The 23,740-nt window shown below is 50.6% G+C and overlaps 1 protein-coding gene across 6 annotated transcripts in view; it reads left to right on the forward strand.

Moving 5' to 3' along the window:
• NAV1 (neuron navigator 1) overlaps positions 1–23,740 on the forward strand; it is a 324,330-nt gene that overhangs the window by 193,880 nt on the left and 106,710 nt on the right. For all 6 annotated transcript variants that reach the window (XM_049858267.1, XM_049858270.1, XM_049858271.1 and 3 more), the window contains exons 5-6: positions 3,410–3,512; positions 8,307–8,672. In XM_049858267.1, coding sequence (XP_049714224.1) covers positions 3,410–3,512; positions 8,307–8,672 — 469 coding nt within the window. The remainder of the gene's footprint in view (positions 1–3,409; positions 3,513–8,306; positions 8,673–23,740) is intronic.

Below are 23,740 nucleotides of genomic sequence, written 5' to 3' on the forward strand. Positions count from 1 at the left end.
TAAGGGATGCTGAAGGGGTTGATGAGCTCCCAGGCCCCTTCTCATCTGCCTTTTCTGACCTCTATTTGTCCCCTAAGTGCCTGGGGGGTGCAAACAGTTTGCACGGGGCTACCACCCAAAAGGTGGGTGGTTCGAACCCACCCAGTGGTGCCACAGAAGAAAGACCTGGCAGTTTGCTCCCCTAAAGATTATAGGCAAAAAAGTTATGTGGAGCTCAGTTCTGCTCTGTAACAGGTACAGTTACCATGAGTTGGAATCAACTCGTCAGCAGCTAACAACAACGTTTGTCCCAGAGGGCTACGTCACACCCAAACCCAACATTTGACAAAGATGAGTAGAAGCAGCCTCAGAAGCATCTTGACTTAGCTAATAAAACAAGCCATTGAGCTTTTAGGTTATTATTACCGTCACAAAGTAGCGTGTGCCTCGCATACCTTCCTTCACCCTGACCCTCACCCACCATGGGTGGGAGGAAGAAAAGGGTAAAGTCTAGTCATGGGCTAGAGGTCAGGGGTGGGGTGGGGGGAAGGACAGGAGTGGGTGAGGATAACGTAACGTTAGTATTTTTAAGCCAAAAATATAAAGATTGAGGCTTGGGTCATGAAATGTCAAATTCTCTCCAACAAAGGCAAATGTCTGCAGCCTCTTCAGTTCTGGAGGTCTTCCCTTCATGTGTTTGTAAGTCTTTTCGTCCCAGAGCTGCGGGCTGCACCCACCCTCATCCCAAACCGGAATGTGGAGCCCAGCCAAACTTCTTGGGAGCCCCCACTCCGCCAGACCCAGCCTTTGAGAAGCAGAATGGCATACCCACAACGGCCACCAGGGGACACTGCTGGGGCATGGAGGGAGCTTTAGAGGGCCACCTCAGCAGGACCCATCCCAGGCTAGGAGTAGACACCAGATCCTGGGGAGTGGGTGACTCCAGTAAGTCAAGCTCTGTCCCAGCCTCGTCCCCATGTGCCCAAACCTACATCTGTGGGGAGACTGCTTGGAGTCAGATGTTTTTCCACTAACATCTCCCTGTAACCTTCAGTCAGCCACCCCTTCCTGGACCTTAGCCTCCGGTCTATCCAGTGTCCTGCTGAGCTCAGCTGGCCACCGTGTGGATTAAACATTTTCCCCTTTAATAGGGACAGTCATCCATCCATTCTTGAGATGTTCACTGAGCACCTACATGTGCCGTCTCTGTGCGTGATGCTAGTGGTACAGAGATGCCCTGGGTTATGTTGCTGAAATCTGCCCTGTGCTGTGCTAGGCATGTGACTCTGGGCAGTTTACTTGACCTCTCTGAGACTCAGTTTTTTCCCCTGTAAAACTGGGGCGCTAGCATACAGATCTGCCAGACATGTTGTAAGGACTGAACTAGATAAGGATTGAACTTCTGACGCACGCAGCAGTCTCTTGGTCACCTTGCTCTTTGGACCTGCACACCCCTTAGAGATGCGTGTGCCTTTTCCCTCATCTCTGCCAAACCCAGAGAGAGCATCTCCCTTGTGCTATGATTGTGCCCAGAAAGCCACATCCTGGCACCAGGTTCTCAATCCTACGTAGCACTTTAGAACCAAGCTTTAAAAATATATATGTACATACATATATACACACTTTCTGGCCCTGTCTGTGTTCCATGCCAAGCCATCAGTTAAAGCCGTGGATCAGCTCAGCAAGGCGACACTTGCCAGGGTAAATAGACATCGGCAGCCATGGAAGAGATGCCAGGCTGGGGACCAAGCTCAGGTGGTTGGACGGAAGCCTGCCGTTTCTGCCTTCTCCTTGCCACCAGCGTGGATACCTGGTGCTGACCCTGAGCGATCCCCACTCCCAGCCTCGTATAGGCTCCCCCAGGGCAGGGAAGGGAAATGGCCAGATCAGGGTGTGGAGTTGTCTGAGAAAAGGTGTCCTGGAAGGCTCTGGAGAGGGCGGTGCCGTCTGGCTCCCTGCCCACCCCACCTAGCCCTCCCTCGGTCGACAAGACGGTCAAGGCAGCTGCCTGCCAACCGGCCTGGACTGAGTCTTGGAAAAAAAAAATACCTCTTGAAAAGGGTTGAGAAATGTTCCCTTTGGCAGCTAAGAGTATAAGAGTCCTGATGAGTCTGGGAGAGGAGGGACCGAGTGGGCAGTTTAGCTCACTAGAGGGTTTGTGGCAGGAGGGAAAAGGGAAGTAGCCTGGAGAGTCCGAGGTCTTGGGTTTCCTTCATTGCTTTGCCATCATCTTTCTGTCAGCACAGACTCTCTCCCACAGGGTGGCTTCAGGGAGGTGTTGGGGATTGGATTCCATTCAGTGATTTGGGGGTCCAAAGCTAAAGAGGGTAAACCATGGGGCAGGGCCAGATCCTCTTCCTTAGAGTATCCTTAAGGCCTCATGTGGCACCTGGCACAAAGGACATGTTTGGTGAATGAAGATTAATTGGATGGATCGATAGAGGACAGGAAGTTCTGGAGTTTCTTCATGCTGAGGCACCCTTCAGCCATGGGGATGTTGTTTTCACCCTGGAAAGAAGATGGGATAAAGTAGGTCTGTTTGTCGCTGTAGATTCTCACCTGTCCTGGCTAATGTCATCCTGCCTGGAAACCAGCTGGGAGTGGTGTATAGGTTGAATAAAGTTGCTTCTGGTAATTTAGGGTGTCTCCATCCTTAGAATCCTAGAGAGTCCACACCTACACATTCTCCTCACTCAGGATTGGACCACTTATCAGGGATCTGAAGATCCCAGGGATCAGTCCATGCTCTAAAAAAGGACTACTCACCCCTCCATCTCTCCGACAGCTACCTCACTTTTAAGAGGCACTATCTGAGCTGTCTTCCCTTGACCCATAAAGCCCCAGATGTTCCCGGTCAGTGCCTGGAACCCAGGGAGTGCGGTGTGGTGAAGTCAGCTTGTACCAGGCTCACGAGGGCCAACCGTTAGCATCTTTTCCCAGCTCTGTGGTCATTGACATCATGTTGGTAGCTTGAAAGCAGCCACTGTTTTTTTTTACACCATAGAAATTGGCAAATGCTACAAATCAATGTGCCCCCCCTTCCTTCCAAGAGCCAGTTGTTAAACATTGTCCAGCACACCTCTGCAGAAGGGGTCTCAGGCAGAGGTTCCAGCTGACTTCAACCATAAGAAGCCTTGCCTGGGATCTCGGCTGTGAGAAGCAGGGCTCAGGGGTCTGAGGGAAGTATGTGGTCACAAAAGGCCCCATGTCTTTGATCCCCTCCCAGGGTCAGGGGCTTCAGAGGGCTCAAGGGCATCAGCTAGGACCTCCAGGAGGGCCTGCTCTGCTGGCCATCTTCTGAGAAGGGAGGAGGCAAGTGACTAGCAGGCTCCAGATGGTTCTAAGGTCACTCTCCCACTTCCCTGGGCCTCTAGGCTCCTCAGCAGTAAGCCCGCTTCACTCATCCAGCCTTTTCTTCTGTCCCTCTCAGACCCAGAGTCCCAGAGAAAGAGAACAGTACAGAATGTCCTGGATCTTCGCCAGAACCTGGAGGAGACCATGTCCAGCCTGCGAGGGTCCCAGGTGACTCACAGGTAAGTGCGAGCTGCAGAGGGGGTCATGCTCCACACTGTCCTCTTTCTCTCCTCCATCCTGGAGGGCAGGGCCCCGCGTCTCTCCAGACCTCCTCCTTGTTAGCCAGGTAGCCTGGCCCCGTGGAGCCACCCCTGCAGGGAGAGGAGAATCCAGCCGTCTAGACAAAAGAAGCTTGGCTTTATCTTGTCTCTGCTTGCGCATGAGCGTTAGACTTCATTTCGACAATAAGTTTGAAAATCATCGGTGTGGGGCTGGAAGGTGGAAGCCACCATACAGCTCAGTGTGCGAACTTTGAACTCAAGCTCCCCTCCGTAGGCCTCAGTCTCCTCATCTGTAAAAAGGGCATTTACTAAATACCCACCTCCTGTCTCAAGTTTCCATTGTTCTAGGGTCCTAACACGGGTGCTCTTCCCAACACGCAGCATCTTTTCACTCCCCTGGTAGTTGTAAGCCCTCTTGCCTCTTCAGCCAGTTGCTGAGGGAGGCCTGCAGTGCTCAGCAGGGTCCACACAGTGTCACCTAGATTCTGTGCCCTGTGGGTACACCCTCACCCACCCCTCGAGGAGACCTCACAGCTCCAGCTGCTTGGAGCACTCACCCCTCCCACAGCACCTCTCCCTAGGGCAGCATCCTGGCCACAGCCTCTGCTGTGACTCAGAATTTCCCCTGCCAGCTCTTCAGGCTGCCCAGATGAGCTCATGCTGTCAGCTCCAAGGGGGGCAGAGGACCGGGCTAAGCCCCAGGATAGAGGGCGGGAGAGCAGACAGCCCACGTTGGGAAATCGTGGGGGGTGTGGAGCAACAAGGCTGAGAGAAGGACAGACAGGCTCCCCAGGGGGACTGTAAATGGGTTCCTCCCCACCTCCCGGGGTAGGAAAATCAAGAGTAAAATTGAGACATGGGGCAATGGGGGAAAAGGGCTTTTCTTAGCCCAAGTGTGTGGCCCAGTGGTATCCAGACTAAACTCACATATCTCCTGTGACAGAGAACTCACTACCTCTTAAGCCATCACACTTGGTTGTGAGATTGTGGGGACTATGAAGTAGAACTGAAACCAGCCTCCAGTAGCTTTCACCCCCGCTGGCTCTAGTTCTCCTCTTAAGACCATCCTTCCTCCTTCCACTACTTCTCACTCCTACCCCCACCCAGTCCCCCACCTTGGACACTCGGCCCTTTGCCCTTGGCTTCTGAAATATTTTCAATGGTGACAAGATAAGTCAGAGCCCCTACTCTCTGGGGTTAACTCTGTGCAGGTCAGCAGGGCCCCTGACTCCAAAAGGGAGGTGATCAAGGAGATCTGAAGGAAAAAATAGATGGTGGGGCTTCTGGAGGCCAGGGGACTCAGGCCCCCTTCCATCTGTCTCCCACCCCCACCCCAGTCCTCACAGCCCTGACCAGGAACCTAAGTGGGACAGAGGATCTTGGCCCACAGCTCAGGAACCCCATGGATGAAACTGTGAACATCCTCCTTCCATTAGGGAAGTTGCTGGAACAACTGTCAGCCCTAAGTCACCTGCCAGCCCCATGCCAACAGAGCCGGAAAGTGCTTAGTTGCTGAGAGAGTCACACCCCAAGTGACTCAGCACAGGGGAAGAGCAGAAGCAGCAGCCCCAGCCTCCTGGTTCCACTGACTCAGAGCAGCCAGCCCCTCCACCAAAGTTAAGCAGGGCAGCTCAACCCAGGAGGGGCTGTTAGGTTTCTGCTTGGGGTGGGAAGAGGGCAATCCTTAAGCCTTTGGCATAAAGTTGACTGGTTTTGGGGGGTGAACCTCAGGCCTCTGGCTTCTGTCTCCCTTTATGGGAAAGGAACCAAGAGGCTGAAATTGGTTTTTCTGTTTACTGTGAACCCAGAGCCACTTCCTCTCTTAACCTTTGGTTTATATTATTCCTGTTCTACACTTTAATAGCCAAAACAACGATTCCCTGAAGTTTTATGGCTCTTTTACTTTTTAAAGTATTTTCCATCTATCAGTCCTAGGAGTAGGCAGGGTATATACATACCCCCTGGGTTAGGGAAAGAGCAGCTGAGGCTGGGGAGAGGGAGTCACTGGCCAGTGTCACACAGACCACAGGCTGACCAAGGCAGGCTCTGCACTCAGCAAGCTGAGAGCCCATGGTGGCTGTGTGCCAGGCACAGTGCTGGGCACCAGCCCCTCAGAACAAACATAGGCTTTATCCTTGAGGAGCTTACAGTTCAGTGAAGGTTCTTTTTACCCTGGAATGTATAGGTGAACTCTAGATTCACTTCCTTTTCAGAAACCTTAATTCCTGTGCTGCTTCCTCTATTTCTGCTGGCTTGTTTCCCCCAAGAAGGAGAGAGTCTGGGTCAGGGGGCTGGGGCTGGAGAGGAAATGAAACTCTGTCCTCCCTCTGCTCTAGGCCCACTGCTCTCCCTACCCCAAAAATGTCCTCCCCAGAAAGAGGCAAGACCGAAGGGCTGGAAGTCAAGAACTTTCTGAGCTAGAATCTTCTCTCACCAACGTAATGCTGGGGATGAATGCTTTTAGTGGCCCTCTCTAGGAAATCTTTTACCTCACTTGTGCTTAGGGGGACAAAAAAGATCAGCGAAGTAAGGAAAGAGGCACTTTTACTGCAGACAGCAGCTAAACAGGGAGCCAGTCAGGAGTAGAACTGGGGGACATGGACATTCAGTGCCACCCAGGCCTCAGCACTCCTTGTATCACCAAGGTGCAGGCTAGCCACAAAACCAGCTCTCCTGGAGGTGCCCTTCACCTTGTCAACATGGTCATCAGGCATCTCCTGCACAGAGCCCTGTCCTGAGTCTTATAAGGAGAATTTCCCTTCTCTCCAGCTTGGCACACTCATCATGGGTTTGCTTTTCATTGTCATTCTTGAGCACTGAGTGCATGCCAGCCACTGTACAAAGTGGTGATCAAGGAGTGGTCATGCCAGGACCACAGTCTGCCTTCAGGGGACTTTCATTCTCTCTGAGAAGGTGAGTTTTCTAGGTTCACAGTAACTAGGGATCAAAGCAAGACAGTGTCCAACCAAGTGTTCGAAGAACACAAAGGAGAGCCTGCAGGACTGCAGGGGCCCAAGGGGAGAGACCAGGGGTGACCAGCGGACTTGGGGAGGGAACCCCTCAGGAGGGTCAGAAGCAGTGGTCACTAATTGCTCTGCCTGCCAGGGCTCCTCCAGCTTGCCCACAGGACTTCTGTAGAAACCGCCATCTTGCTCAGGTCCAAGGGCCATTTGGCTCCCTCTAGTTGTCTTGAGAAGGAGCCCTGGTGGCGCAGTGGCTCCAGCACTCAGCTGCCGGCAGTTTGAACACGCTAGCCACTGCATGGCAGAAAGATGTGGCAGTCTGCTTCGTAAGGGTTTCAGCCTTGGAAACCATATGGGGCAGTTCTACTCTGTCCTACAAGATATCTTTCAGAATCAACTCGACGGCAATGGATTTTTGTTGTTGTTGTTAGTTTACTTGACTTACCATCAAAAAATAAAGCCCTATTTCCTCGAGTTCCATGGCGACAATTTCGGAGGATTTTCTTTTTTCAAGAAAAGAGAAAAAACAAGGAAGATAAAAATCAAGGTCCCACACCCATCCCAACTCTAAAAGTGACTAAGAAATGGACGTGTTCACACAGGGAGGTTTCCTTTGCTTTGTGTAACTCAAGCCTAGCCACAGATTGACTTAGCTGACCTGACATTCTTGGCCCACAGACCCCATTTCATTTCCTCAGCCCTGTCTGGCTTAGTTAGGCCAAGCGACTCAGATGCTACCTAAGGTTGATTGGGGCTGGCGCCACTGCTGGGCTGGGTGGAATTATCTGTCTCTGCCTGAACCCAAATCCAGGCCTTCCCTCCAAACAGATCCCAGATGTACTTCCTCTCTGTGGCCACCCTGGCCCCGAGGTGGAAAGGCAGCTACTTCCCTAGCCCCTAGATCCCCCTAGCCTCAGGTCATCTTGCACTCACCTGGGCATTGCTTCCTTGGCCTGAGGCTTGGGAGCTGGGACATGCTGTTGTCACCCCCTGGTGCATTTCCCTGTGTTCTCCCTGTTGTCCTGCTAAGGCTGCTTCTACTCCCTGGTGAGGCTCTGCTTCTTCCCCTTCTGCTCTAGGCCTGTGGCTGGGACTAGTCTTACTGGACACCTGCCCTGTATCTCACGTTCCCAGGGCCTGCCATATACCTCAACGCCCCACTCCAGGCTTTCCTGTATGTGTGGTTTAGGAATCAACTAGCTCTCAGCTTATTCATAGACAAGGAGTGATGGACATACCCTGAACAGAATGATTGATCAAGGTCTCCTAAGCACAGAAGACCAAAATCTCCTGCTTCCCCAGGAGGTCCCATTGATCCCTTCTCAATTATTGAGCACCTTCTATATGTCAGGCACTGTGTTAGACCTTTGCATGTATGCTCCTCACAGCTCTATGACGTGGTACTTATGCCACTCTCCCCATTTCACAGATGAGGAAAAGGAGGCTTAGCAAGGTTATTTACTTTCCTTGGACTCACTTAGCTAATAAATGGCAAAAAAAAAAAAAAAAAAGGATTCAAACCCGGGTCATATTACAGAATCTGTGCTCTTAGCAGTACGCTGGATTGCTTCCCTAGCCTTTTAAAATCACCTTCCTTTCATAACCTGAGATAACTTTACATATAGCAAGGATAACACAAACCATCAGGCTTCCTGGAGGAGGCAACCTTGGGCAGGTCGGGAGGAAATGCAGAGTGGAGGGGAGGCGTTGCTGGGGTGCAGTGCCAGGGGACACCGGGCAGAGCAGCTGCGCAGAGGAGTAAAACAACACCCTTCTGCTCTTTGCCCAGCTCCCTGGATATGACCTGCTACGACAGTGATGACGCCAACCCTCGCAGCGTATCCAGCCTCTCCAACCGCTCTTCGCCTCTCTCCTGGCGCTACGGCCAGTCCAGCCCCCGGCTGCAGGCTGGCGACGCTCCTTCGGTGGGTGGCAGCTGCCGCTCGGAGGGGACGCCCGCCTGGTACATGCACGGGGAGCGGGCCCACTACTCCCACACCATGCCCATGCGTAGCCCCAGCAAGCTCAGCCACATCTCGCGCCTGGAGCTGGTCGAGTCCCTGGACTCAGATGAGGTGGACCTCAAGTCCGGCTACATGAGTGACAGTGACCTCATGGGCAAGACCATGACAGAGGTCGACGACATCACTACCGGGTAAGGGCGGGGCCCCTTCAACAGCTGGGCAGAGGGCTGGGAAGGACAGTGGTGTGACCTTTGGGATGGGATTCCTTCAGAGTGGAGTGGAACGGAAAACACGGGTTTTAGTTTGCTGTGCTGTGGCACAGGGGAGCCATATAAGGCCTTTTTATATTGACTTTGATTGCTCCTGAAAGTTAATATGGATTAATCCAGGCTTGCGCGTGGTGGGCGGGGCCTAAATCCAAGCCCTGATTGGCCAGTGAAGGTGCCTCCCTCTCATTGGCTCCTGTGGCCCCATCCTTCTGCCTGGTCTTTTGACCTCAAAACGCTGGAAGGACAAACTCTGGAAAACCATTTTAGTCTCAGCTCTCCTGCTGATCTGTGTGGGCCTTGGGCAGCCTGATGGGCTTCTTCATTTGTAAAAAGAAGAAAATAATAGTACCTTCTCTGTCTCCCTCACGGGGTTGCTGAGAAGAGAAAATCAGAATATGTAGGTGAAAGCGTTACTGAAAACGAAGTGGTGGTGTTGGCTCTCCTTCCTTTGCCAGGGGTTCCCAGCTCGCTGGTTAGTGGTTCTCAGTTGCTACTCCTCAGTTGCTTCCTCTGCAGAACTTCTGCCAGTAATTCAATTTTTTAGTCCCATCCCCGGTCTGTTAAACCGTTCTTTCCTGCCCTTTGCCCCAAAGGGGCTCTCATCTTCTTACCTTTTTCTGCCTTTAATTGTCAGGGTTGGGCCTGTGGAAGGGACTTGGACAGAGCTGGCAGTCAGGGCAGTGAGGGGAGACAATAGGAAGAATGAGGTACTAGGGGACTCAAGGCTTGGTCAACTGGTCTAAACCCTGAGACTAGAGAGCTGCAGTGGTTCTGGAAGATTCTCAGTGGACTGCCACCTCCATTCTTTCTTCTCCTTGGTTTGCTGGGAACCACCCCTCCCCTCACAAGGGACCACACAGGCAGCAACAGCACCCTTTTCCCTATCCCTCTCAGGGACTTAATATCTTACTGTCAGGGACCACCCCTCCCTAATGAAAATCTCAAGACTTCAAGGGAATGGAAAGTAACCCCCCTCAGAGGGGACTGAGTGCCAAGCTCCGGGCTGTCCACTGTTCCCCACCCTGAGGATAAACTTTGAGGGATCTGGTCAGGGCCTGTCCAGCTGATGAGGCTGCTCTGCAGCAAAACAACTGACGCATGAATGGGATTGTTTACTGCCTGTTAAATCCCAGGGGCTGGCCCGACCTCACGCTCAGATCTGCCTGCTGGAGCTGGGACCAGAGAGAAGTCATCCAGCACACACGCCCTGAGCTCCTTCTATGGCCAAAGGCCTGTGCTGGGCAGGAAGGAGAGCCAAGGAGGCTGATGAGCTACTATCCACCCTCTGCCCCAGGAAGCGCTCTCTGTGAGAAAATGTCAGGTCCCTGCCTTCAGAGAGCTCCTAGTCAGACAGGGCAGAGGGAGACACAACCCCTGTGGGGCAAAGGGCTCAGAAAGTTCCCCAAGTATTGGAAGGGCCTGACCCCTGGCCTCAGGGAACTCTCAGGCTGAGGAAGGTGACAGGGCACCTGCCCTCTGGGAGCTCCTCAGGTGAAGGGGCAGAAATTCCCAAAGTGATAGAAGGCCCAGGGCCCCAGTCTTTGGACAGGTCTCAGTCTGAGGGAGGTGGCAGGACTTTTGGCACTTACTAGCTGTGTGAGCTTGGGCAAGTAAGTTAACCTCTCTGGACTTTAGTTTGTCTCTCTGCTAAATGCAAATAATATTCGACCTTATCTCCTAAGGCTATTATGAGTATTAATTAGGTTAATAAAGGGAACGTACTTAGAGTAATGCCTGACTCATTGTGAATGCTCAGTAAATGTTAACAATTATTTTAATTGCTGTTATTACTGCGATTGTTATAATCACCATGATTATTGATAGGCCTATCAGGAGGAGGTATAGGGCTCATGCCACCAAGAGCCCCAGACTGATAGGGGAGACCCAGCCCTTGTCCTCAGGGATTGTGCAGTCTGAACAAAGAGCCACTCACTCAGAAGAATCAAAAATAAGACACAGAAGGAAGGATGGACCCAGTAGCAGCTAGACAGAATGGAGGCATAGATGATGGGGTGTGGGGGCATGGAGTGCTTGGGGGAGCACCTCCAGCCCCCTTTCTCTCACCTCTTTCTTCTAGACAGTGTGTGTGCTCCTGAATCAACACAGCAGAGTTCATGCAGCTGGTAGTAGTAAGACCATGATCTGTCTGTACACACATCAGCTGTAAACCCAGGGGAGCCTGGAGTTTGCATGGGAATATTGTATTCATAAAGTGGACCATCCTGTAAACTGTGATGCTGGTTTTCCAGGTGATTTACAAGATAACCTCACATGTGTTTTTTATTGATGGCCAGACTTCCATTGGCAGTAACTCTTAACACTTTAGTTTTAAGGTTTGTCTGGTGTTCACGTCCCGGCTAGGACTGTAGACACATCCATCTTTAAATGTGCTAAGGAAGTCAGAGTTAGGGGGATCAGTTTCTAACCAGCAATAATTTTAATGTAAACAATCACTCCTTAGTTATGTGTTTTTGTGTTTAAGCCTGTGTGTGCATGTTTAATAAGAAACAAGGCATCCCTCAATTCCAGCCAACTGTGCTGTGAATGTGCCACCCTGAGCTGAGTTTGCTTAGCCTCCTTTTAGTCCTCCCATCCCCAGTGTGGTCTCCTTATAAATTTTGTAGTTTAGAAAATCACTTATTTCTAAGAAAACTTTTTCCTATTCATAAAACAGGTAGGGCTGTTTCCTTTAGGGGTGGCCCGCAACATTTCCCTTCTCACCCACACGGCGACAACCCCACCCACCCCACCCACCTGGTCTGCCGCTGCCATTCTCCGCAGCTCTTAGCACTGGACCCGCCTGAGAAGTGAAGCTGACCGCTGGGCTTCCACTTCCCCGCCAGACGAGACCAGCAGCCACACGCTCTCTGAGTGAGCTGCCCAGGACGACAGTGTCCTCAGTCTCCTCAGACCATCCACTTGGAGCTTTTTCCCAGGCCAGTGTCCAGTCTCAAGTCAGCTCTTCTGACTCCATCCCAACTCCAGGCCCCTTTCCTGCCTGGGTTGCCAATTGTTGTGAGCTTCAACCTGTTGACGTGGAGTCAATTCTGACTCCTAGCGACCCTATAGGACGGAGCAGAACTGCCGCATAGGGTTTGCTAGGCTGTAATCTTTACGGAAGCAGCTGCCACATCTTTCTCCCTCGGAGTGCCTGGTTGGTTTGAACCCCCGACCTTTCGGTGAGCAGCCAAATGCTTAACCACTGAATCACAGAGGCTTGGAGAAGGCAGATTCTTTACACTAAATCTCAGCCAACTAGAATGAGGAAGGGGGATCTGCTACTGCTGCCAAAGTAAATGATAATAATAAAACTAGACCAGAGGTGATAGAGTGTTGGTGGCAACTTCAGACGGCGTCTTGTCGACTCCTTCCCAGTCCCAGCTAATCGTCAGAATGGCCTGAGGAGCTTTTTAAATGTACAGATACCAAACAGCATCCCGGACCTACCAGTGCAGACTCTGTTATTTCAGGAAGTCACCCTATTTTTCTAAAGCTTCTTGGTGATTTTGGACTCAGCCAAGAATCTCTTCTATAGTATTTCTGACAGCTTTCAGCTTCGGCCCAGTGACGGAGAGCTTGTTCCGTTTCCAGTACAATGATGTGAAAGTTTCTAAGTCTTCTGCAGAAACCTGTTTCTGTGTGGCTTGTCTAGTGATTGAAATTGTCATCCTGGCAAAGGAGAACAAGCATAAGCCCTCATCCAAACAGTTGGACATGACCTTAATGGTTGCTCAGATACTCTCTTCTCCAACCCACCCCCGCACCCGCCAAGAAAAAAATTTTTTTTTAATTCCTAGCTTATTTCAGTACTTTTGCAAATGCCCTGGTTTCCAGGCTGCTCATTATCCTGGTCACCCTTCTCTGGAAGCTTTCAACTTGTTAATGATCCTCTTAAGATTTGGCACCCAGACTGATCACCCGCCTGACGCTCGAGGGTGATGTCCAAATCTTGACACTGCAGACAACTTCAAGTGGGCTGTTGACTGTCCGAGGTGATAGCTTGGGACATTTTTACTTATTGAAAAGAGAAAAGGAATTTGTGTTTCTAAAAATAGGAAGGTCTGGAATTTAATCTAAGCATGAAGATAAATTTCACAGTCCTCTGTTCTTCCTATCCCCGGCACCCAGGAGTGGGGGTGGGGTGGGAAGGCAGAGGAGGGTGCGGCGGCCTCACAGAGGTGAACAGACACTAGGCGTGGGGCCACACGTGCCCAGAGGGCTGTCCATCCCCTCCCTCCTCTTGGGTGTACCTTTTGGTGTCTCCATTTCTCTCCATGTATATGGCAATCTGGGTGGCCCATGTCTGAGGTCCCTGTCAGGAACGGACAGGAACTTCCAGGCCCAGCCAGCAGCGGTACCGCCATATCCCATAACTCCAGGGGCACCATTTGCGTTGTGTAGGGTTGTACAGTCAGCAGCCCTGACAGGTCTGTTGTCCAGAGGAGCTATGATAAGAACCACCAAGCTATAGAGTCAGCAGGCCCCATCTTGAAAGAGCTCTGAGAGTGTGTGTTAGGGGCAGGCCCCTCACTACCTGGTCACGTGGCCTGTGTGTCTCCTCAGGTGGTTCCCTGCTCTGTGTGTGTGGCTGGATATCTCAGTCTTCTTGTGTCCCTCCCTGCTCCCCTTCCCTCCCTCCTCAGCCTGCCCTCTTGAACTGTGCTTAGAGCTCAGGAACAGATGGGAATCGTTTCCTCCTTGGCTCTGTAGTGTCCTGACATTGAAAAATGTCAAATAAAATAAACTGTAGGCCCCTGCCTTCTCACAGACTGGCTCTGTGCTCCCAGAATCAGTGAGGCCAAGCCTTAAAGAGACACTTGCAGCCTTGCTGATCAGCCCAGCCTCTGCAACCCTCTTCTGAGGAGCTCGGCTGATATCTGATGTCCCCAGGACACCCAGCCCAGCCACCTTCAGGGACAGCGGTTCTCTTGCAGTGGGCTCTGAGTTTGTACAAAGAGAAGAGAACCCTTTTGAATTTGAATGGGCAGAGAGGACAGCTGTCCTACTTCTTACATCTTTTTCTTCTTTGTCTCACATTTCCTGACAGTTCTTTGGACATCCCACCTAGTGGGCAGCTGGACCAGGCCTGGCTTATGCCCATGGAACAGAAGAATTGGGGCAGAGGGTGGCAGAGGGCCTCCAGGGGAGGACCAGCATTCGAGCCGAGGAAGGAGTTTCTGCCCTTGAAGGGCTTCGAATCTAAAAGGGAGGTAGGATGCCTAGTGGGTCCATGGCATGAGAAGTCATGTGTAGTCTAAGTAGATGATGCTGTTGTCTCTTTGAAAACCAAACCCATTGCCAGCAGGTAGATTCTGACTCATGGCAACCCCTGTGTTATGGAGTAGAACTGAGCTCTGTAGGGTTTTCTTGGCTGTAATCTATGAGTCGAAATTGACTTGATGGTACCTAACAGCAATCTTTACAGAAGCAGATTGCCAGGCCTTTCTTAAACGGTGCCACTGGGTAGGTTTGAACCACCAACCTTTTGATTAGTAGCCAAGAGTAAACCATTTGTGCCACGCAGGGACCTTGTCTCTTTAAGGATGCCCATTGCCGTTGAGTTCGACTCATAGGAGGGAGTAGAACTGCCCCATAGGGTTTCCAAGGAGCAGCTGGTGGATTTGAGCTGCTGACCTTTCGGTTAGCAGCTGAACTCTCCTTAACCACTGCACCACAAGGGCTCCTCTTTAAGGATGGCATCTAATAGTGACAGTGTTGACCTGCAGATTCATACACATAGCCTTGGCTGATAACTTCTCTGTGATGCAGGGGAAGGAGCGCTGTACTAATCAAGGGATTTGGAGTTCAATCCTAAGCATACACCTGGCTTGTTGTGTGGCACTGAGCAAGTTGCCTAACCTCTCTGAGTCTTAGTTTGTTCACTTATAGAAAGGTAATCATTTTTCTTTTGAGCAGCAAGTGGAAAAGAATATGTAAGAGTCTTTAGAAAAGTATAATGGGCTATATCGGTTTGCAATATTCTAATCTCACCTTAACGTGCTATTCATTTAACTGATGGCTCCTGTCTTAATTAGGGGCTGTTAGAATATCGAAATAAGGTTTCTTAAACTTGGCAGATGAGTAAATCGAAGTTGTGCTTTGACTTTTGTTTCTAGGAATAATCTCGTTTTGCCTTTTTAACACCATCTTGATATTCTTAGTCCTACGGTGTTCAGTTAAATAAACAGACCTTTGAGAATAGGCTTGTCAACACAGGCGTACCAGCACGTGGCAGTGTAGGAGAGTGGTTTCGAGTGAAGGCTCACAGCCAGGCTGCCTGGGTTTGAATTTTGGCTCTACCTCTTACAAGCTATGGGAGTTTGGGTGAGTTCTTTACCTCCCTCTGCTTCAATTTCCTCATCTGTAAGACTGATGTGATATTTAAATTAGGAATCGACTCGAGGGCAACCAGTTTTTTATGGGTATATATAATTGCAGGTATAAATTAGTTAATATGTGCACTTTATATACAATAAGTGCTCAATAAATGAGCTATCTATGATTAGTTTGCCATTTGATGACAGGCATTAGCAAGTTGATGGGACCTAAACTGCCACATGTACATTCTACATGATAACACGATATTTGAAAAAGTGTGCGTTAACCTTCATGCTTGAAAATGTTTCTGATCCTCCCTGGGAGGATGACAAATTGAGTTGTTTGCCAAGGGAATGGAGTCATCCTGACCCATTTATACCTGTTTGTGCAGTGCTCCCATGTGGCAGATGTGCCCACCTGAGATTTGGGGCATCTGGGCTGTGGCGGATAGCATGGAGCATGAAGCTGATTGCACAGAGGATCCCACAAGTAAACACGACTGCCGTCCCATCACGACCAGGCCAACGGAGCTGTCATCCCTCACTCAAACTTATGTTTATTGTTTATGAAGAGTGTTTTGGACTAGGCTCCCTGTCTTTGGCTAGGCTCCCCAGAAGCAGACCCCGAGACAAGGATTTGAGTGCAAATGGTTTATTTGGGAAGTGACCTCAGTAAGCACTGATGGGGAGTGGAGGAGTGAGTCAGGGAAGGGAAGCTGATACAAGATACGCTCATATGTAAGTTAATGCTGGGAGCAACCGGGGCTTAATCTCCCTGGGGATTTCTAGACTACACCTCAGAGTTGCCCCACCCAAGGGGTGAGGAAGCTTGGACATTTATCCTCCAACTCCTCTTCATCACTGGATGAGGGCAGCTCCTAGGGGTACTGCATCCTGGCATTCCTGGCTTGCCCCCATAGGCTGAGAGAACCCCTCAGGCTGAGGCTCACAGGTGCCTGCAGTAGTATCCTGTTGGCAGGTACAAGATGGTGACTGCAGAGGGGACACAGGTGAGACAGGAACAGCATCAGTTGTAAAGGAAGACAAGAAGAAAGGAAGGGAGGGAGGGTGTGGAGCGAGATTCCTGAGTCTAATGGGAGGGAAGGGGGTGGTTTTAGAGTCCCTGGCTATGGAAACAATGCTTAATTCTTGGGACAAAACAGCGGGTGAGGCCTTCTCAGTCTGTGTGGGGTTAATCTGGATCTCAGTGTCTGTTCAACCCCAACAGGGTTGGAGGAAGCCTGGATTAAACCAGGTATTCCAGAGGGGCAGCTTGATGTGTGCTAGTTGCCACAGCAGCTGGCGCAGACTGAGGTGAGGTTGCTCCTCTGGTGTGTCCTAGTAACCCACAATCCAGCAGCTGGAGTTTCCACCGAGTATAATGACATATAATTTGGTTGACAGGACAGGTAAGGGGTGGAGGAAGCCGTTGAGATGGGCTTGGCTTTTTCCCATCAGCTCACTGCCCACCTGGCCCACCTGTCTACCTGTTCACTTGTCTCTCCTCTTTTATTATTCACCTCCTCCTTTTCCCCACAAACCTTATGTACTGTGATAAGCCAGCTGGGCTTGGGTGGTACCTGGAAATTCCATGCAATCTGATGTAACAGAAAGAGTACAAGGGTGGGAGTCTGACAGGTTGGGGTTTGGGAAAAATGTTTATCCATTCTAACTGGAAATAGTAATGTCTTAGTCATCTAGTGCTGCTCTAACAGAAATACCACAAGTGAACGTCTTTAACAAAGAGAAGTTTATTCTCTCACAGTCCAGTAGGCTAGAAGTCTGAATTGGGTACTGGCTCCAGGCGAAGTCTCTCTCTGTTGGCTCTGGAGGAAGGTCCTTGTCATCAGTCTTCCCTTGGTCTGGGAGCATCTCAGTGCAGGAATCTCAGGTCCAAAGGACACGTTCTGCTCCTGGCACTGCTTTCTTGGTGGTAGGAGACTTTCCTGTCTCTCTGCTCACTTCTCTCCTTTATATCTCAAACGAGATTGACTCAAGACACTACCTAATCTTGTAGACCTCATCAGTATAACTGCTACTAATCTGTCCTATTACATCATAGTGATAGGATTTACAACATATAGGGAAATCACATCAGAAGATAAAATGGTAAGCAATCATACAATCATACAAAGGAATCAGGACCTAGCCAAACTGACATATTTTTAGGGGACACAGCTCAATCCATGACAAGTAGTATGGGAACAGTAATGTCAGGATGTAATGGAGTATAGTGTATGTAATGCACTTGGTAGGACTTCCTGGGTAGCACAAACAGTTAAGTGCTGGACAACTAACTGAAAAGTTGGTGGTTCGAACCCACCCAGAGGCGCCTCAGAAGTAAGGCCTGATGATCTGCTTCTGAAAGGTCATCACAGCCTTGAAAACCCTATGGAGCGGTTCTACCCTGCACACACGGGGTCGCCATGAGCCAGAATCGACTTGACAGCAACTGACAACAGCAACAACAATGCACTTGGTATGCAGTAGGTGCTCAGTAAGTGTTACCTTCTCCCTTCTCTTGGTTGGCTCCTAGAAAACCAGAGCTATAAAGGCCATCTGAAGAATGGAACTTTCCTGCCTTGGTGGCAATGCCCAATTGCCTACTCATCTTTGCCAGTTCCCCTCTTCCAGGAAGCCTCCCTAATTTACCGCATTGAAATATGACTGAGTGGTCCTAGAACTTGGGTACGTAATTTGTACTGTAGTAACTTGTGCTTTTATGATTCTCTAACAATTGTGTACAGAGTGCTTTGGTCTACAAAGCACTAATACGGCCTTATCTTCTTGAATCTTAACAGCACTCTGAACTAGGCATTCCTTCTCCAATTTACAAGAGGTAAAATTGGAGCTCAGCTATACTAGCCTGCTTGCCAGGATCACAGAACTTGAAAATGGCAGCACAGATCGGAACCCAAGCCTTCTGACTCCCACGACCTGTGCTTTTTCTGGTACACCCACTGCCTTGCTGTGCACACCACAAAGCCCTTTTCTTCCTTGTGCATTCCATGTGCCCCCTAAGCCTGGGAGCATTTGAGGGGCAGGGATCACATGCCTTCCACTGGAGTAGGAGCTTCCCAAGGACAGAGACCCTGTCTTCTCATGTCTCTGCTTCCTCTGAACGCCCAGCAGTGTAAATTCTCAGGTCATACTGTTGACTGACCAATTGATCCTTGTTAAAGACCTCCCTCCTGGAATGCCCCCAAGCAACCTCTCCATCCTCTGGGATGGGGTCTTGCTTTGGGGAGCCACAAAGTGGCCACAGCCAGGAGCTCTGGGCCAAGGGGAAAGAGTAACCCAAGCCTCTCTGAATACAAGTCCTTGTTTGACTCGAGCTCAAGGGCTGAGCTGTCCTAGGATGTTCACGAGGGGCCGGCTCTGGCCTCTGAGCTATCAGATGTGTCTGACCAGGCAGCAAAAGACCATTCAGTCCAACTGAAGAAAGGCCAGCAGGCCAGGCAAAGGGACTTAGCCACTGAACTGTGCACAGGGGTGTCCCAAAGAGGCAGCAGGACTGAATTGCCCTTGCCTGTTTGTTGGGGCAATGATGGGGCAAGCAGAGGCAGATGCATAAATGCCTGGATTTGAAAACCAGACAGAAAGGAAAGAGTCAGGCCCAGAGAGACCCAAAGCACGTAGCTACATGAGAGACAGATCAACACCCACTGAATATGCAAGACAGGGACATGGAGAGACACGGTAGGGGAAGCGACTTGGGGGCATGCACCATAGATAAACAGAGCCAGAGGGTTCGTGATGTGCACACCAAAGAGTGGGAATGAGAGACAGATAGACACTGTGTGAGACCCATCCAAGCACGTGTGCGGGGGTGGCTGGACACAAAGGGGCTGTGTGCATGTGTGCACAAGATAGATGGGCAGAGGATGCAAGCCTGGCCAATCCTCAGGGGGTATACAGAAGCCAGCCAGCCAGAGAGTATCTGAGAGGTGGAGGAACCCTTGACCTGTTCTGTGTTGGGCCCCCAGGCTAACTGCAGGGTCCCTCACCTCTTCTCTAGAATGGCCTTCAAAGGTCTTGCTGTCTTCCTGTCTGTCTGTCTGTTGATGCACAGCAGGGCAAGCATATTCTCCCCCACCCACCCTCCTTGCTCCACTTGACCAGCTTGACTAAAAGGGGGCTGTCTTGTGCCCTGTCCCTTCTTTCTTGTGGGCATCTCCAGCTTTGGAGACAGAGACAGATCTGTGACCCTGTTCCTGACTGCACACCTTCTTCCAGCCCCTTTCCCCGCCGTTCTCATTGGTCACCTTTCTCAGTCTCCCAGCCTTCTTGACTTTGATGTCTGGCTTCTGTCTTGGCCCCTGTGGGCTTGATGACAAAGAGCAGTTAAGGAATGACACTATCTACATATACTGGGCCATGTGGACAGATTCGGGTGGTGGGACTTGCAGCAGCAGGGGTTCCCAGGACTGCTGACATCCTTCCAAGTATTATTAGAGAATGAGGGACAGAGCTTATCATCTGGCTGTCACTGCAAGCCTCTGCAGTGGGGCCCCAGGCGACAGCCAGCTGCCTGCTCTGTGCCCTTGTTAGAGTGAGCCCCGTTTTCTGGGTTCAGCCGGACATCCAGGTCAAGGAGCTCCCCATGGGAGGTTCCAGCTAGGAATCCCACCCCTCCCAGCTCTGAGCAGGTGCCCTTGAAAACTGGGAGGCGGCAGCTATACAATCTCTTATGTCTTCACCGCCCCTGTGGTTAGGTTCCTGTTCTTGGAAGCTAGAGTGTCAAAGTAGATAGAACATTCTGGAGTCTGACTGACCTGGATTTAATTCTCCACTTGCAACTGAGTGACCACTGTGTGACCTTAGACAAGTGAGTTAGCCTCTTTGAGCTTCAATCTCATTGTCTGAAGGGAAAGATGATTACAATGTCCACCCCATGATGTTTATTCATGTATTCAGTAAATATTTTTAGAGTGACTCTTACGTAGTAGACACTCGGGATACAGCAGAAAACAAATTGTCATCATCCTTAAACTCGTATACAAAAAAAGAGATGGCAAACAAGCAAGCAAATAAATATAATATAGTGGGTCGGGGAGCCCTGGTGGCATAGGAGCTTGGCTGCTAGCCAAAAGGGCAGCAGTGTGAATCCACCAGGCACTCCTTGGAAACCTGTGGGGCAGTTCTACTCTGTGCTATGGGGTCGCTGTGACTCGGCATCAACTCAAAGGCAATGAGTTTGGTTTGGTGTGGTTTTTGGTTGTGGTGGATTGGGTGTTGCTATATGCCACAGGGAAAAATAAAGCAGGTTAAGAGGCAGAGAAAAATGGGGAATCTATTTGGTAAAGAGTGGTCAGGGAAGGCTTCTCTGGTAAGCTCTGCAGATAACTGGAGATGGAGCAGCCAGGCAGCCAGAAGGGCATGTGCAAAGGCCCTGAGGCAGGAATGGGCATGTGTTCAAGGAACCACAAGGAGGATAGTGTGGCTGAAGCGGAGTAAACAGGACGAGAGTGGTCAGAAATAAGGTCAGGAGGTAGCCAGGGGCCAGATAATGGAGGGCCTTGTATACCATGGTGAAGACTTGGACGTTTCTTCTAAGCGAGAGGGGCAGCGATTGGAGGATTTCAGTGATGCAATCTGACATGTTTTGCAAAGGGCCTGTCTGGCTACTGTAAGGAGAATAGACCATGGGAAAACACGGAAGCATGGAAGTTGGAAAGGAGGTTGCTGCAATAATCTAAGCACAATAATCTAGGATGGTGGCTGGAACCAGGCTGGTAGAGCTGGAGGTGATGACAAGGGTTGTGAGAATTAAAGAAGACAGATTTACAGTGCCTTCTCTATAAATTGTCTGAGGTTTCATTTCTGGTTCCCAGAGATGAAAGATCCAACTCAGAGAACCTGGGGCAGCGGATGCTTAGGTGTTCTGAAATAATTGCTCCTGGCCTCAGGGATCTCCTGAGTGGAAGAGGTAGTAGACACACACACACACACACACGAACCACATAAAGACACACACACACGAACCACATAAAGACTCTGAGGTTTTGGAATGGTGGAAGGGGGCTATTAAGCTGGACTACCAAGATGGTGTGAGGCATTAGTGGCTCAGTGGTAGAATTCTCGCCTTCCGTGCAGGGGACAGGTTCAGCCCCTGGCCAATGGACCTCATGCACAGTCACCGCCATCTGTCAGCGGAGGCTTGCCTGTTCCTCTGATGCTGAACAGGTTTTGACGGAGCTTTCAGACTAAGATGGACTAGGAAGAAAGGCCTGATGATCTGCTTCTGAAAACCCTCCGGATCACAAAGGTCTGGTCTGCAGCCAATCCTGGAGGTTACGAACGGGGCTGCCGTGAGTTGGGGTGACTGGAAGGCAGCTAACACTGAGACAATAGCTGACTATATGAGATCTGGTAGGGGCTCTCCCTCTCTGTTGCTTCTCCCAGCTGTGGGGATGTGAGAAAGGCAGGCCTCCTCAGAGGTTGTATAAATATTTGCTGAGCGGTAACACAGCTGGGAGCAGCCCCCCTTCCTGCAGCTGGCTCATTTGCCACACCAGAGAAATCCCAGCTGGGGGTAGGGCCAAGCTTTGAAACAGTCTACTGGGCATCCACCGACTCCCGTGCCCCCTGGTCAGGCCTCTCCCACCTCCCCTCAAATCGTGAAACATGAAACAGGCTGGCCCCAAGGAGGGAACTGGCAAGAAGTGGCGGCATTGAGAAAGTAGAACGCAGTAGGAAGAACACTTTCCCAGGACTCAGGAAACCCGGTTCTGTGGAGGGCCTTGAGCAAGTCACTTGCCCTCTCCAAGCCCTGATTTCCTTCCCTGTGGAAATGAAGGAGCTGGACCAGACGATCTCAGAACCGTTTTCAGCTCAGACATTCTGGAGTCTCTGACCACATGAATGGGGTCTGTTCGGGCTACCTGGTGACCCCTGCAGGAAGGGCCGGAGGTCGGTGAGGAAAGGCAGCAGCCTTACTGGATCTGGAAAGCAGATAGGCTCACCAGGGTCATACACAAGGCGTCCTTGAAAACACAGGCATCCTTGAGAGATCAAGATATCCATCGATCCATTGGAGATCTAATAGTGAACGATCCCTGGTCCAGCACTAATGTCATCATAGCTTCCAAGACAAGGGCCAGTCTACCTTTCTGGGCTTTAATGTCCTAAAGCTAATAGCTGCCTCACCTTTGTCACTAGGTTAGGATCAAATCGATCACAGATGCGAACGTGCTTTGGACACTCCCACTACACAGAGGCTAGGCACGATTTTTATAGGATGCAGTGGGGTGGTTGAGAGGTCTGGGGGGTAGGTTTTTTAATTCTTTTTTATTGTGATGAAATACGTATATGAGAAAACATTTGTCATTTCAACCATTTTTACATGTACAACTCAGCGACATTAATTCCATTCACCGTGTTATGCACCCATCACCAGTATCTGTTCCTGAATTTTTTGTCAACCTGAACAGAAACTCACTTCCCCTTAAGCAATAGCTTCTGGGAGTAGGTTTGTGGAAGCTAAGATAAGGATGTGGGCAGGTAATTTCCCTTCCAGAACATGAAGATCCTGCCACCGTGTAAAAAAAAAAAAAGGTTTAATTCACTGAGGTTCCTCTCCCAAGGCTCTCCTCTTTCCCTGCCCCACCGTTCTACGGTAATTCTTTCTCTTTCTTATCTCATCTTATCTTGGTCCTGCCAAGATGCTGCCATTTCAGCCTGGCCGGGGCTTGGAGGGGTCTTCAGGTCTTGCTTTCACCTGCAGGCCCAGAGCGGGGTTCTCTGAATAGCCAAGATTTGTGCAAGGGCAGGTTGTTTTCCATCTATGGAGTTAAATAGCCTTATAATTGATGCAAAAGAGGAGAAATGACAGTAGGTCAAAGGAAAAAGTGGTAGGTACCTACCCCGGGACCGTAATCTTCCTATAGGTCTCATTTCTGAGACTGACTGGGAGATAGGTGTGTGGTCAAGCCCCAAACACGTGATCCTGGAACCCGGAAATTGCTAGGCAGGTGATACTGGAACTCAGATCACCAGGAATGACCTGGCAAGTCTTCTTCCTCTCGCCCCATTTTAATGAACCCCATTAACCTGTGAGATTATTATCAGGGAGACAACCAGGGCTTCTCACAAACTGGGTGTCTGGTAGTAATGGAACTGGTGGAGAGCACTTGGGCCTGAGCTGAGGTGGCACCAGAGACCCTGCTGAGGGATTTGGATGAGGGATCCCATGTGTATTACCGGAGTCTAGGCTTTTCCCTATGCTTTGGACATTTTCTTTCCTTTACACCTCAGTTTCCCACTTGGAAAGAGCTGCTCTGAAGGCACTGGCACAGGAGGCAAATGAGATCAGGGCTTCCAAGGGCTCTTTGAAGAGAAGCACGAGAGGAGCACAGAGGGGGCCTATCTGAGATAAAGACGGGCCTTATTCTTCTCTCCCTCTTTGGCGGGGCTTTCTATCTGGAAAAGTGCCTGACTCCCAGCTCCCTTTCAGCAGGTGTCATCCCCCTCCACCATGTGTGTCTCAGCTGTCCCCACTCCCTGTGCCTGGGACAGACAGAAGAGCCGAGCCACCCCCAGCACTCCCCACCCACCATAGTCCAGAGAACTGGGCCTCCATACCCCTCCATACCCCTCACACTCACACCCTGACACACCCCTGTGATGGGCAAGGCCAGCGCGTCTTCAAGCCTAGGAGCTGGGCTTGCTGAC

Source organism: Elephas maximus, chromosome 18 (genome assembly GCF_024166365.1).
Source record: "Elephas maximus indicus isolate mEleMax1 chromosome 18, mEleMax1 primary haplotype, whole genome shotgun sequence".
Lineage (NCBI taxonomy): Eukaryota > Metazoa > Chordata > Mammalia > Proboscidea > Elephantidae > Elephas > Elephas maximus.